General features: G+C 42.9%; 1 protein-coding gene across 8 annotated transcripts in view; it reads right to left on the bottom strand.

The window, feature by feature from the left end:
• Positions 1 to 13,841, bottom strand: part of Lekr1 (leucine, glutamate and lysine rich 1) — a 181,387-nt gene that overhangs the window by 22,234 nt on the left and 145,312 nt on the right. For 7 of the 8 annotated variants that reach the window (XM_017590967.3, XM_006232472.5, XM_006232473.3 and 4 more), the window contains 2 exons: positions 8,653 to 8,817; positions 5,284 to 5,583 (listed from right to left, as the gene is read on the bottom strand). In XM_017590967.3, the coding sequence (XP_017446456.1) occupies positions 5,284 to 5,583; positions 8,653 to 8,817 (465 nt within the window). The other variant, XM_039102618.2, reaches the window with a different exon arrangement.

Below are 13,841 nucleotides of genomic sequence, written 5' to 3'. Positions count from 1 at the left end.
GCCGAATGGCTGAGAAACACCTAAAGAAATGTTCAACATCTTTAGTCATAAGGGAAATGCAAATCAAAACAACCCTGAGATTTCACCTCACACCAGTGCGATTGGCTAAGATCAAAAACTCAGGTGACAGCAGATGCTGGCGAGGATGCAGAGAAAGAGGAACACTCCTCCATTGTTGGTGGGATTGCAGACTGGTACAACCATTCTGGAAATCAGTCTGGAGGTTCCTCAGAAAATTGGACATTGAACTGCCTGAGGATCCAGCTATACCTCTCTTGGGCATATACCCAAAAGATGCCCCAACATTTAAAAAAGACACATGCTCCACTATGTTCATCGCAGCCTTATTTATAATAGCCAGAAGCTGGAAAGAACCCAGATGCCCTTCAACAGAGGAATGGATACAGAAAATGTGGTACATCTACACAATGGAATATTACTCAGCTATCAAAAACAACGAGTTTATGAAATTCGTAGGCAAATGGTTGGTACTGGAAAATATCATCCTGAGTGAACTAACCCAATCACAGAAAGACATACATGGTATGCACTCACTGATAAGTGGCTATTAGCCCAAATGCTTGAATTACCCTAGATGCCTAGAACAAATGAAACTCAAGACGGATGATCAAAATGTGAGTGCTTCACTCCTTCTCTAAAAGGGGAATAAGAATACCCTTGGCAGGGAAGGGAGAGGCAAAGATTAAAACAGAGACTGAAGGAACACCCATTCAGAGCCTGCCCCACATTTGGCCCATACATATACAGCCACCCAATTAGACAAGATGGATGAAGCAAAGAAGTACAGACCGACAGGAGCCGGATGTAGATCGCTCCTGAGAGACACAGCCAGAATACAGCAAATACAGAGGCGAATGCCAGCAGTAAACCACTGAACTGAGAATAGGTCCCCTATTGAAGGAATCAGAGAAAGAACTGGAAGAGCTTGAAGGGGCTCGAGACCCCATATGTACAACAATGCCAAGCAACCAGAGCTTCCAGGGACTAAGCCACTACCTAAAGACTATACATGGACTGACCCTGGACTCTGACCCCATAGGTAGCAATGAATATCCTAGTAAGAGCACCAGTGGAAGGGGAAGCCCTGGGTCCTGCTAAGACTGAACCCCCAGTGAACTAGACTGTTGGGGGGAGGGCGGCAATGGGGGGAGGGCTGGGAGGGGAACACCCATAAGGAAGGGGAGGGGGGAGGGGGATGTTTGCCCGGAAACCAAAGAATAATTATTAAGTATTAAATAAATTAAAAAAAAATCGCTGGAAAAAAAAAAGAACTTTCTGGAGTCTTGTTTAAATTTGCATTTCCGGTATTTTTGTTTTCCAACCCTGTCTTGTGAGTTACTTCTTCTCCTTCTTACTGTCCTGCCTTATGATACCAAGTCACTTCTCAAACTACTACCGGGAGGATGGCCCAGTTTGCCTGTCAGAGGCTCCAGCTTCCTTCTAATCCTTTCCTACAGTTGAGAACAAATTCCACTCACACTCTGGCCTCCTGAGAGAGCACAGGACTCCCTGACCTTCATTAGCCTCCTTAGGAGAGCATTTACTTATCTTTATTCTAATGGGATTTTTTTTTCCAAGTAACTATAGCTTTTAATTCTCCAGAATCCAAGGAACTTAAAGTGTCTGAAGAGCATGATGAAAAACACATAGAGCCTTTGATTCGCTAGGACTTTCTTTACAGCTCACATTCTTCCTGTTGAGAAACTGCACTACTGTCACCGGCTCATTTCCTGCCTTGTAAGCATATGCTGTACTTTGGCATGTTTACCCAGAGAAATAGCCTTAGATATTTACTTATATTTCAGGTCTCATTACTTAATTTGAGGTGATATTTTGGTAACCTCTGATGGAAAGCCTAGTCTACTTGTCTCTTCCATGAAAAGAAACTGTCCTGTTGAATTCTTTCATTAGCTTTATTTTATGAATAATAGTTTCTCCCCTCTAGAAATCAGCCATGACTATTTTTATACTATCCTAATATATTTTTATGTTTTAGAAATTCATATTTTATTTTGTTTTTAGTGTATGTCTGTGCACTACATGTATGTAGGAGTCCTTAGAGGTCAGAAGAAGCATCAGATCCCCTGGAACTGGAGTTACAGGCAGTTGTGAAGAACAACCTTGGCTTCTAGGTTGAGCCATGGACTTCTCCAGGTCCAGAAGTCCATATTTTTAAAAATGAAATCTGTCTTAATACCTTTCCCAACCAGGAACCATATGAGATGAGCTCTCCTTAGCTCTCTTATCTGTAAAGAAATCCACCCTTCATTTTTTGGTTTTGCTAACATCACCTCCAGAGGGTGTGGTCAGAAGATGTAGTGTAGACCCATGTTTGAATACTTGATTTCTAGTTGGTGGAAATACTTGAGAAGGATTAGGAGGTGTGGCCTTGGAGAAGATGTGTCACTGGAGGCAGGCTGTGAGGTTTCAAAGGACTTGTGTCATTCCCAATGTCTCTTTCTACCTCTTGCTTGTGGATCAAGATCTGCTGCTTCAGCAGTCTATCTTATAGAGATAATCTCTTGTACTGAATCAAAGGTTGTCAATAAAGGGCTGATTGGCCAATGAGCTGAGGCAGGATTAGAAGGTCAGCTATCCAGCACAGAGAGGGGAGATTCTGGGTTTGAGTCAGAATGGAGATTCACCTCAGACACAGAAAAAGACTATCATATGAAACTGAGGACCAGGTAACCAGCCATGTGGCAGGACTTAAATGAAAAAAAAAAGGGTAATTAAGATATGAGTAAGTCAGGGAACAGAACCAAAGTTATTGGCTTAAACATCTTTTTATATATAAAAAGACAGAGTTGTTATTTCTGGGAACAATGTAGACAGGTAGAAAAACTCGAGGTTGCTGATGTTTCTACCACACCATCTCCATGCCCTTGTTCCAAGCACCAAAAGCACTAGCCCTCTGGAAGTGTAAGGTCAACTAAATTTATTCTTCTATTGCTGTGATCATGGTGTTTAACTACAGCAGCGGATAACAAATCACAGCAAAAGTAACACATACAGAAGCTTTTGATGGCCTAGGATCACATTTCTGATGGTCACATCTCGGGTACTTACATATCATGCACGTGGGCTGGATTTACTGGCTCATTTGTAATGAATAGAATACAAAGAAAGCCATGAGCCATCACTTCTGGGTTACCTAAGGACTGTGGCTTTTGCCTTGGCATGCTTTCTCTACTGGTTCCGAGGGAAGCCAGCAGACAATGTGAGCTCATTTTTGGAGAGACCCGAGTGGCGCGGAATTGAAGGATGTTACAGCCAACAGCCACAGGTTCTCTATTAATAGTCCATGAGAATATCAACCTGTTAATATAACTTTGCTCATCCTAGTTAGCTAGAAGCCCAGCCTATCACTGCTGAGCCTCTAGCTGAGACCATTGCCTCTTGGACACCCTCACACCAACCTCATAAGAGACATCAACCACGGTCAGCCAGCTAAAGCATAACAGCCTCCTTTTCCACAGAAATGAGATGTCTCAGTGGTTCAGCATGTTTTCTGTACAATCATGAGGGCTTGCGTTTGTACCTTATCACCCATGCAACAAGCTGGATGTCTTGCACACACGTAATTCCATCTCCATGGGTGGTAGAGATAGGAGGATGGTGGGAGCTGGTTGGCTTAGCCGAGGACAGCTCCCTGACCACCCCAGGTTCGGGAAGACATTCTGCTTAAAATAGGCTAAGAGTGACAGAAAAGGACACCTGACACCCTCTTGTGACCTCCACTGGCGAACAGTTGTGTGCACCAGCACCTACAGACATATACTCACACAGACACATATGAACACATAAATATAAGTAAATAAATCTTTCAACAAAGAAATGAGACGACGAACTCTTATTGTTTGAAGTTACTGTCTTGAGGGTAATTTATCAAGTAGTGATAAATTATAGGCTTGCAATGTAGGGTGTCTCTACCCTTCAGTCTAGGTTTTTCAAGTGATTAATTTATGTGTAGGTAATTTCTTTAGTATTTCCCAGAAGGTAGTTACCATTTTTCCATAATTATACCACTATTTAGCTAGCATAGTGCTCAGTACCCACATATATGATAATTTGCATTTCATAAAAACTTGATTTTGTTCATTTTCTACTTGTCCTCTGGCTGTGTCACTTCTTATTTTTCTACACTGCCATTCTTTTGGCTTCAGACTTGCTGGTCCAGTGACTTGGCCTTTCTCTCCTTTCACCCGACAGTGTTAATTGTTAATTAAATAGTGTTAAATAAATAGTGTTAATTGTTAACACTATTTCTAAAATGTTTAGCAATTCATCATAAATATGCCAGAGATAAAACTTTCTCAATAAAAATAAGCCTACTTCAGTCCAAGAAAACACTACTGAAATAATTGTGCATATGTAAGACAGAAGACTTACAAGTTCAGGTTGACAGGGTTGTAAAACATGAAACTCAAATTATCTTTATGTTGTCCATAATTTTTTAAATGTTAGTAACATGTGCTCTGGAAATTTTTTTGGCAAATATTTACTATTAAAGCAAGTAAGACCTAATCTGTAACATTCCTAAGTGTGGAGCTTTTAAGTGATTATTTGCTGCACAGAACTGGTTCCTCGAAAGGGCTCAGCCAAAAATGGAGCATCAATATTACACCAGTGCCCCCATGGTTCACGGAACTTGGTGGAAGAAGGAACAGAAAAAGTCTAAGAAATAGGGTTGGGTTTTCTCCAGTACACAACAAGACCCTTGTACTTTCGAACTCTATAGAGGCTGAAGCTGCCTATCAGGAGCTATACAGGATCAGGCCAGCCAAGGTCCAGCATAGGAGAGGGGGAGTGAGCCTCCCACCTCTAGCCAAGAAGCAGTGCTGACAATTGATGGCTGCTAGGCAAAAGACAGGTTTTCTTTAGGGGTGTGGCCCCAGGCCCATATATATGCAGCATTAACCAGACTGTTAGTAAAGAACAAAACACCAAACACCAGGTTGGGAAGAGGACATGAAGGGTATTCATAAATCCAGAGAAGGGAAGTGGTGTGTGTGTATGAATATGACCAACAGAGACAGATATATGGTATGTATGTATGTATGTATGTATGTATGTATGTATGTATGTATGAGATTCTCAAAGAATACATTGTACTTTAAGAGAACTGACCTACAAAAGCTAAGGATGCCTGGTAGCCAGGCTGTGGCTCTCTCCTTGACCTCCAACTGCCTGTCACATTTGTGTCTGTCTGTCTGCTTCTTAGCTGGCCATGCTCCTCACTAGTGGGTATCTGCTTCCTACCTCTTCCTGTGACTGGCTGAACTGCTGCAGCAGCTGTGTCTGGGCCAGCCTTACTCTTTCCAGCTCATCTGACTTCTGTTTCATTTCCTTCTTCAACTCTTTGGAAACTGAATCATCATGGCCAGTTTCCTCCTTCAAACGACACTCCAATTCTGCAACCAGATTTTTCAGGTCTTCAATTTCTTTTTTCTTTGACTCAGACTCTTCTGTGTACCGCGCATGGGACTCATGGAGTTTTTCTTGGAGAGAGGCCACTTCCAGCCTCAGGTCTTTTGTAGCATCTGCGATTAGGTCAGCTATCTGTAAGATAAATCTCATGTCAGTATATAGACAATGTTTCTAGGGAACCATAGAGCTCCTGCTGTTGTTAAGTTTCTTCTAATAAACAAGTGTGCTTTCATCCCATGACATGTATAGGCCTTCAGATTTTTTTTTAAGTCAACACAGACTTTTATTTATTTTTTTCCTAAAATGGTATCCTAATAACTACTCGGGCATCCTACGGAATATTTAAATCTCTGTGACTGAATCTAGCTGCCAAAAGTAACTCAAGTTTCCACAAACAGATGGGAGAGGGCTTGGCTGGGCTCTGGGACCTCCAGGTGCCTGACTGGTTTTTGGAGACACGAGAAAACACCACGGTTGTGCTCCGCTCACATCAGAACACCAGCTTCACCCGGGACATATTTTTTCTTTCTTATATGTGGATAGATGTACCCCAGACACTAGCTCAGCCTTCTAGAGCTGCACTCTCCCACATCTGTGATCACAGACACTCTGCACTGTTCTACATGTAATAACAGGGAGGTGCCAGTAAATGTTTAAGAATATCCCCATCTCTCTCAGGTCAACTTTGAATCTAATTTTAATGGTGAAATCCCCTTGCCACTATCCCTAATCTGTCACGACTGGTAACTTAGCTGGGAAGAGACATGTATAGTAGGCTCTGGAAAGCCAGGGCTGGCTGAGCAACCAGTATGACAGAAAAAGTAAGATTAAATGTGAGTGCACTGAACTGAAAGACAAGTGGCCACTGTGGTGACAGTATTGAAGTTCTAGAGAATACCAGGACATGGCACAGCACAAATGTGTCGTCTCTCACCTTACGCAAGAACATGAGACAATAATTCAGGGAACCTTCAGCCCAAAGCATCCCTTCAGAACAGAAAAGACTTTTCTTTCTCCTCAGAAAACAAAAAATTGAGCTGAGAGATGGCTCAGAGGTTAAGAGCATTGACTGCTTTTCCAGAGGTCCCGAGTTCAATTCTCAGCAACCACATGGTGGCTCACAACCATCTATAATGAGGTCTAGTGCCCCTTTCTGGTGTGCAGGCATACATGTAGGCGGAACATTGTATACATACATGATAAGTAAATCTTTAAAAAAAAAACCAAAAAGTTAAGTGTGGCGGCTCATGCCTGAAATTTCAACCAAGGCAAGAAAACCACTATGGGACTACAGTCAGCCATGTTTTCATGCAGAGTGCCAAACCAGTATGAGTTATTGTTCCAAAAACCAAAAAGAAAAACAAGTTAAACATCAGCAGGCAAACAACAGCAGAGCAGGCTTGCAGAAGCTCATCTGAGATCCCCTGCTTACACTCTAACAGGAAACGAGCCATGGAAATCTGGAAATGCCACAATGAGAATTCCCAGAGCTCTTTGGACCACTGCTTACAAACAGTATGCATCTAAAATTTGTTTCAAATGTTAAATTTACATAAGGAACAACTTTGGGAAGAAATATGTCCACCACCATGAGTCATTTCAGAAATTAATATTCTACTATTTTCAACTAATCCAGAAGAAGGAAGAGAGGGTCACGGGTCTGAACAATGGTTTCCCTCCTCCCAGAGCAGAACTGACAAAGACACAGAGCAAGCTGTCCTTGTGACAGGAGCCTCACACAGCCACTTACTTTCATAAGTAATTGGCATTATTTTGTTTGCATTTCACTGTCCATGAAGTTCCAAACTATTCAGGGCAACTATAGTCATGAGCTGAAGGGAGAAAGGAAATGGCCACTCTGGGGAGCCTTTGGTGCCAGGAGCTCTGCAGGAAGAAGTCAGGATCTGTCCCAGACAGACTGGACCATCAGGAGAGCAGAGACACCAAGTTCCCAGCACACACGTCATTGTTTCAATGGGATTTCACCTAAAATTTTCACAAATTCAAAGATGACATCATCAAGAATTTCCCGACAGAAGCACCTACAGAGAGAGCCTCCTGGCTGGGCCAGGTACTAACTGCTTGTATCCTGGACTCTCGTGGCTGGTCCTCATTGGTCATCGTGGACGCTGGAGTGGCCAAACTCTCCATCTTCACACAGAAACAGAGGCCCTTAGGCTGTTGGATGCTTTATTATTATTATTATTATTATTATTATTATTATTATTATTATTATTATTATCATGTGTACCATGTGCATGCCTACTGTCAGAACTATGGACCTGGAGTTGTAGGAGGTTGTGAGCCATTGTGTAGGTGCTTGAATTTGAACCTCAGTTCTCTGAAGAATAAATGCTCTTAATGCAGAACTCCCTCTTTAGTGACCTTCCCCCATCTCTGTGTGTATGTGTGGGTGTTTGTATGTCTGTGTACACAGGTACATGATGCCATGGTGTACATGGAGAGCTCAGAGACTATCATGTAGAAATTAGTTCCCTACTTGCACCACGGGGTTGGTTTCATGTCTTTATAGTGGCAAGCACCCTCACCTGCTGAGTCATCTAGTAGCCACAACATGGATTCTTAATGAGTTTTTTTCAAAGTATGTTTCACACTGAATTTTGATTCATTCCCTTGGCCTCCGTCTCTCTCCCTCCCTTCCTTCCATCCTGTCCTCCCTCTTTACACTTAAGTTATATAAGGGCAGGAATAACTTGCCTAGCTTGGTGGTACACATCTGTAACACCAACCCTTGGGAAGCTGAGGCAGGAAGACGTCCTTCAGTAAAACCAACAACCAAGCAACCAAACAGGGTTACTTCAACAGACTCTCTGCTTCTTACAGCATTCTATAGTATTTTTCCTCATCCAAAGATGCTTAAAATTAGTTAGAATTAAAATATCTCCAGTTAAGAAGAAAAATTTTAATTGTGTAGAATACTGTTATCTTTTGATATTGGATTATGTAGCCATGCTAGTTATGTGTCATGCAGGGCAGTCAGTTTTAGAGGTAAGTTGGTGTCAGTAGAAAACGAACGCATACAGAGCCTGGCTGTGGACGTCTGTGATTTATCTCCAGCACCCTTTCTGGAGAACAGGATGTGTCTGTGCGGAAAGGAACACATGCCCGCGGGGAGCATGCGGCGTGTGGCACGGCGTGTGGCACGGAGCACAGCACCAGCCACCAGCGGTGCTGACCAACCTTGCTCTGCAGGCCCTCTTGTTCTTTCTGATACTTCCGGATTATTTCCTGGTGCTTTTCTTTTTCAATGTCAAGTTCCAGTTTAGCTTCCTCCTTAAAGAGAAGAGCTTGGTCCTGGAACTCAATGCGATGCCGGGCTCTTTCCTTGCTGAGCTCAGCTTCAATCTGGAAAACAGCATGTTAAAACATGCAAAGCCATTTTACCTTGAAATAAGTACATTCAATGAATTCTCGGACTACTTTTTTTAAAAAACAATAGCCAAATATAAAGTTTTTAATTAAAGTACTTTACAATTTTTAGTATTAAAAATGTTAACTTAGAAGTTATCTCCTTCAAGTTGACCTTGGGTCAAATATTCTATTAACTAAAATAGAAACTCAGTAGAGAGGACAGTTTTTAGAACTAAAGCTGAGTCATTTATACTTAAAACAACCAAAAGCTTACTCATTTACACTGCTAACTCAGTCCTCATCAGGGGCCCTGAAAAACAAAACAAAATAAAAACCAAAACCTTAACGAACACCGTCTACCCCACACTGAGGTTAGACTGTGCTCCGCTGACGACAGAACAGAAGCTGGAGTGTCGAGTGGCTCTGTCACATGGCCGGTGACAGCGCAGTGTGGAGCCCTAGGCTGACATGTTAATGTGAATGAGACTAGAGTGAGTGGAAAAGAGTCATCCATGCACATGAAGATTCCGATGGAGTCACGGGGCTGGAAGGGACTTTAGAAATCCCTGGTTCAGTCTCTCACGCCTCAGGAACTGTGGAAAAAACAATAAGGACTTTAGTCTGAGATGGACCTGACACTTGCTGGCGGTGTGACCTTCAGCTTGTGACCATAAGCTCTCCTGGTGGGGTTATAACCAGTTCCTTTGGGGGCCTTTATGAGGATTAAATGAGGCCAAGCGTCCTTGTAAGGCTGTCGGATGGGCAAGAACTCAACAGCCCATGGAGACTGATTCCACGTTCAAGCCCCAGTCTCTGCCCGAGAACTGACATGGAAGGAGGTCCCACGGTGCCTCAACCTCACGAAACCATACTTACTCCTTCCCCAGCAGGCGTTTCCATCTCTAAGCATTAAGCAGTTTCTCCTGTGGTTCAGCCAACATCTCCCTCCATGTGGGTTTAACTACTGGCTTTGGCTCTGCCTACTAGAGCAGGAGACAAGAAACCTGTGAGGAACGGAGTCACTCACTCACAGACTTCATCTTCTGGGATCAGAGATGAAATCCCAGCATGGGTCAGCTCCAGGTCGACACTGCCATGCCAAACTGACAAATTCTCTGGGGTGTGTGGTGGATGCCAGGTAAACTGGGAAGAGACTGTTGACCCTTACTGTTTCTGTGATTCTGGTCATTTGAAGGAGGAATGAGGGCAACCTGAATTTCTAGTGGGATCCCTGAACTGAGATACCAGGACATAGAAAGTTTGTTAACAAACTTTACAGGAAGCCCTTTAGATAATCATGTGAGTTAAGAGACCAGACCCAGGATCAGTAGTATTTACTGCCCAGAGGACAGAACTGGTAAAATGTAGACACAACAAGAGATATTTGACTCTCTGAAAACAAATGTCTACATTGTTTGGGGAAAGGTTATTAGTGACCTTGAGGGGTCAGCACTTGCTGAAGATCAGATGCTCATTACCGCCTGCCTCTAGGTGGACAACTCCAAGTAGACTTCATGGTGTAGGAGTCTTGACAGTGGCCCTAAGGACTACTTCTTCCTCACTTTCCCTATGTCTGGACACAGCACAGCATCTTCCCAGCTATTTCCCTCCCATATACACCCAAAAAAAGAAGTCTTCAACCCATTCTATTATGCCTCTCTTTCCACTATACTAATTCTCCTGACAAAGGATGTTCTCCAGTCCATGTTCTGTATGACATAGCATGCTTCACAAAGTATATGTTATTTTATTCTCTTTTAGTTTCTCTTTTTATTGGATATTTTATTCATTTACATTTCAAATGCTCCCCTTCACAGTTTCTCCTCTACAAACTCTATCCCATCCCACTCCCCCTGCCTCTATGAGGGTGCTCTCCCACCCACCCACCCACTCCTGTCTCACTTCCCTCGCTTCCCCCTACACTGGGACTTCAAGGCTCCATAAGATCAAGGGTCTCTACTCCCATTGATGCCTGACAAGGCCATTCTCTGCTACAAACGCAGCTGGAGCCATGGGTCCCTCTATGTGTACTTTTTGGTTGGTGGTTTAGTCCTTGGGAGCTTGCGGGGGGGAGGGTGTCAGTTAGTTGATATTGTTTTTCCTACAGGGTTACAAACCCCTTCAGCTCCTTCAGTCTTTGCCATAACTCCACTGGGGGCCCTGTGCTTAGTCTGATGGTTGGCTGTGAGTGTCTGCATTTGTATTAGTCAGGTCTGGTAGAAGCTCTCAGGAGACAGCTATCAGGCTCCTGTCAGCAAGCACTTCTTGGTATCAGCAATAGTATCTGGGTTTGGTGTCTGCAGATGGGAGGGATCCCTAGGTGGGGCAGTCTCTGGTTGGCCTTTCCTTCAGTCTCTGTTCCACTCTTTGTCCCTGTATTTCCTTTAGACAGGAACCATTCTGGATTGATATTTTTGAGTTGGATGGTCCCATCCCTCAAACCAGGGGCAGTGCCTATCCATTGGATATGGTCTCTATAGGTTCTCTCTCCTCTTTGTTGTGTATTTAGGCTAATGTCATCCCCACTGGGTCCTGGGACTCTTAGTGGTTTCTTAATGCATTAATTAAAAACAAACAAACAAACAAACAGAACTTCTCACATGAGCTTTTTCCTAGTCTACCACCAGCCTACAGGACTCCTTCATGTGGGCTGACAGGGAATCCCTTTCCTTAGGTGAAAATATCCCACACAGGGTGTGTGCTTGGTAAGCATGTGCAGGCTGGATTCTGGCTCCCTTTTCCCTGGCCAGGACTCTACCAGATGCAGCCTGAACTCAGCATCTTTTGGCTTTCTCCATCCCGGCTCCCAGTGCTTTAAACATTGACTACTGCACTTCAGCCAGACTGGGTGGGGATGGAGAAGCCAACAACTCGAGGGGAAGAAACGCTTTCCAAAACATGAGAAGTTCGAGGCACAACCTTAAGTGTTACTAGTTTATAAGTTGCTCACTGTGTTTTAAAAAGCAACTCGAATTTCTTTTTTGCCCAGTGCTTTCTTTTCTCCCTTCCTTACCTTTCTTCATGCCCCCCTTCTCCTTTTCCCGTCCCACTCTTCTCTCTCCAATCTTTGCACTGGGGCTGGGGGTTGAATCTAGGACTTCATGTGAGCTAGAACGAGCTCTGTCACTAAACTCTATCTTCAGCACCTCAAACATTTAAGTACCGAGTGGTAAATTGAAAAAGAAACCCGTATGGCTGATTGGTAGACATCAGTGATTGTTTTAGGACAGACTCTATCATGTAAACTCGTATGGCTGATTGATAGATGTCAGTGATTGTTTTAGGACAGACTATAAATATCTTGTAAAATTACATAAAGTAAGAGGGACAGGAAAAACTACAAACTAGATGACAAGGGCTTTGGAAGAGCTTTTTCAGGAAGGAATTTCCTTAATTCTGTTCATAGACAAGCAATTGTGTAGGACATCAGTGGGTCCTGGCTGTAGATGGACTAAAGAGCTGGAGCAGGAAGGAAAGGTTGATGGTGGCCGGCTCCTGAGTGAGCAGAGGGCTCCGTCCTGTTTCCGCATGTGGATCCTCTCACCTTAGGGCTATTACAGGAAAAGGAGGAAGAGAGAAAGGATGAATGGGGATTGGGAAAGAGGAAGAGAGTAGCCGACCAGTACCAGTTTGCTTCCAGTGTGCACAAACTTGAGGGAAGCTGCAACCGTGTGTCGCCACAGCACAAGGCTACCAACTCTGTCATGAGAGGAATATGACACAGTGAATTACATAACTCTATTACTAACCATTGAGGAGATGAATTCAGGCAAGTGGCTGCTTATGTTTTCATATAAACAGGCAGAGTTACTTAGAAGGCAAGACAGGTTTTGTACAAATTAAACCATTTTGCTGATGGTGTTCAAATAAAGCACAAATTACTTTTTATGTAATAACTAAGTTATTTTTAGCAATTGTGGGGAAACAGATTTCTAAAAAAATAGCATAATATTATGCAAACTCAGAAATTACACAAAGTAAAACCTGGGTACAATGCCCAGGCTTTAATTTTTAATTTTGGTTTTTCATTCATCTGTGTCCTCTCCTGGTTCAACCCCCATCCTTGCTAAAGGCTTCCAGGGGACTCCAGAACACTCTAGAGGTTGCTTCTGGAGTTCCTTTTGTGTTTGTAACTGAAAAACATTATTAGTATATTTTTTACAATATGTATCTAATATTGATGTACAAAGTACTATCTTTTCACTATTTCCTAAGTGAAAGTTTTGTAGCTGATTCTGTTGTTCTTTGTCATCCACAGGAGGCAATGCCCTTGTGATGGCGGAACTGACAGTTACTCGCCACTACTGTTCAAACCAGTTAGAATTTCAGATGCCAGAGCAGGAGTCAGACCAATCATTTCTGCCTGACAATGCACAGATCATTTGGGAAAACATGTCTCCCAGAATAAAGTGTTGTAATACCTTCCAAATGTTAAGATCAAATGCTGTTTGAAAGCCTTATTTCCCTCTGTTTAGACCGAGGAGGAGGCTCAGAGGGTGCATGAACTGCTATAATCAAACCCATTATTTTGCACACTAATAAAACATTGGTAAAGGAGAAAACACGTGAAACAGCTTCGAGGAGGTTAAGCCACCCACCAAGATGACCAGCGGGCAGGTATGCACGCCACTGCTTCTGGGTTCAGTGGCTCCAGTGCTTGACACGTCCATAAAGCCTGTCTCCCCGCATCCTACACAGCAAGCCATTAAAGTTGGTTTCTTTTTTTAGTTTCAAAATACTAAAATATTTCTATTAATGACTTTCATTTAACTTCACTGTGGTCGGAGAAAATACTTGGTCTTAGTTCCTTTAAAATGTGTAACATCAACTATGGTCCGTTTCTCGGTGAGTGCTTTGTGTGCAAATGAGAAGAATGTGTATAGTGTTGGGTAGTGGAGGATACCACAGACGCCTTGTGTCAAGTTTGTTAATAGTATTCTTCAGTGTAGCTTTTAAAAATGAATTCATATGCAATGTCCCAAACTATATATTCCTCCTGGGTTTTGACTGTTTTTATA

The sequence above is a fragment of the Rattus norvegicus genome, chromosome 2 (genome assembly GCF_036323735.1).
Source record: "Rattus norvegicus strain BN/NHsdMcwi chromosome 2, GRCr8, whole genome shotgun sequence".
NCBI lineage: Eukaryota > Metazoa > Chordata > Mammalia > Rodentia > Muridae > Rattus > Rattus norvegicus.
The sequence above is the reverse complement of the archived record's forward strand: the minus strand, read 5'-3'. Positions and strand labels throughout refer to the sequence as shown.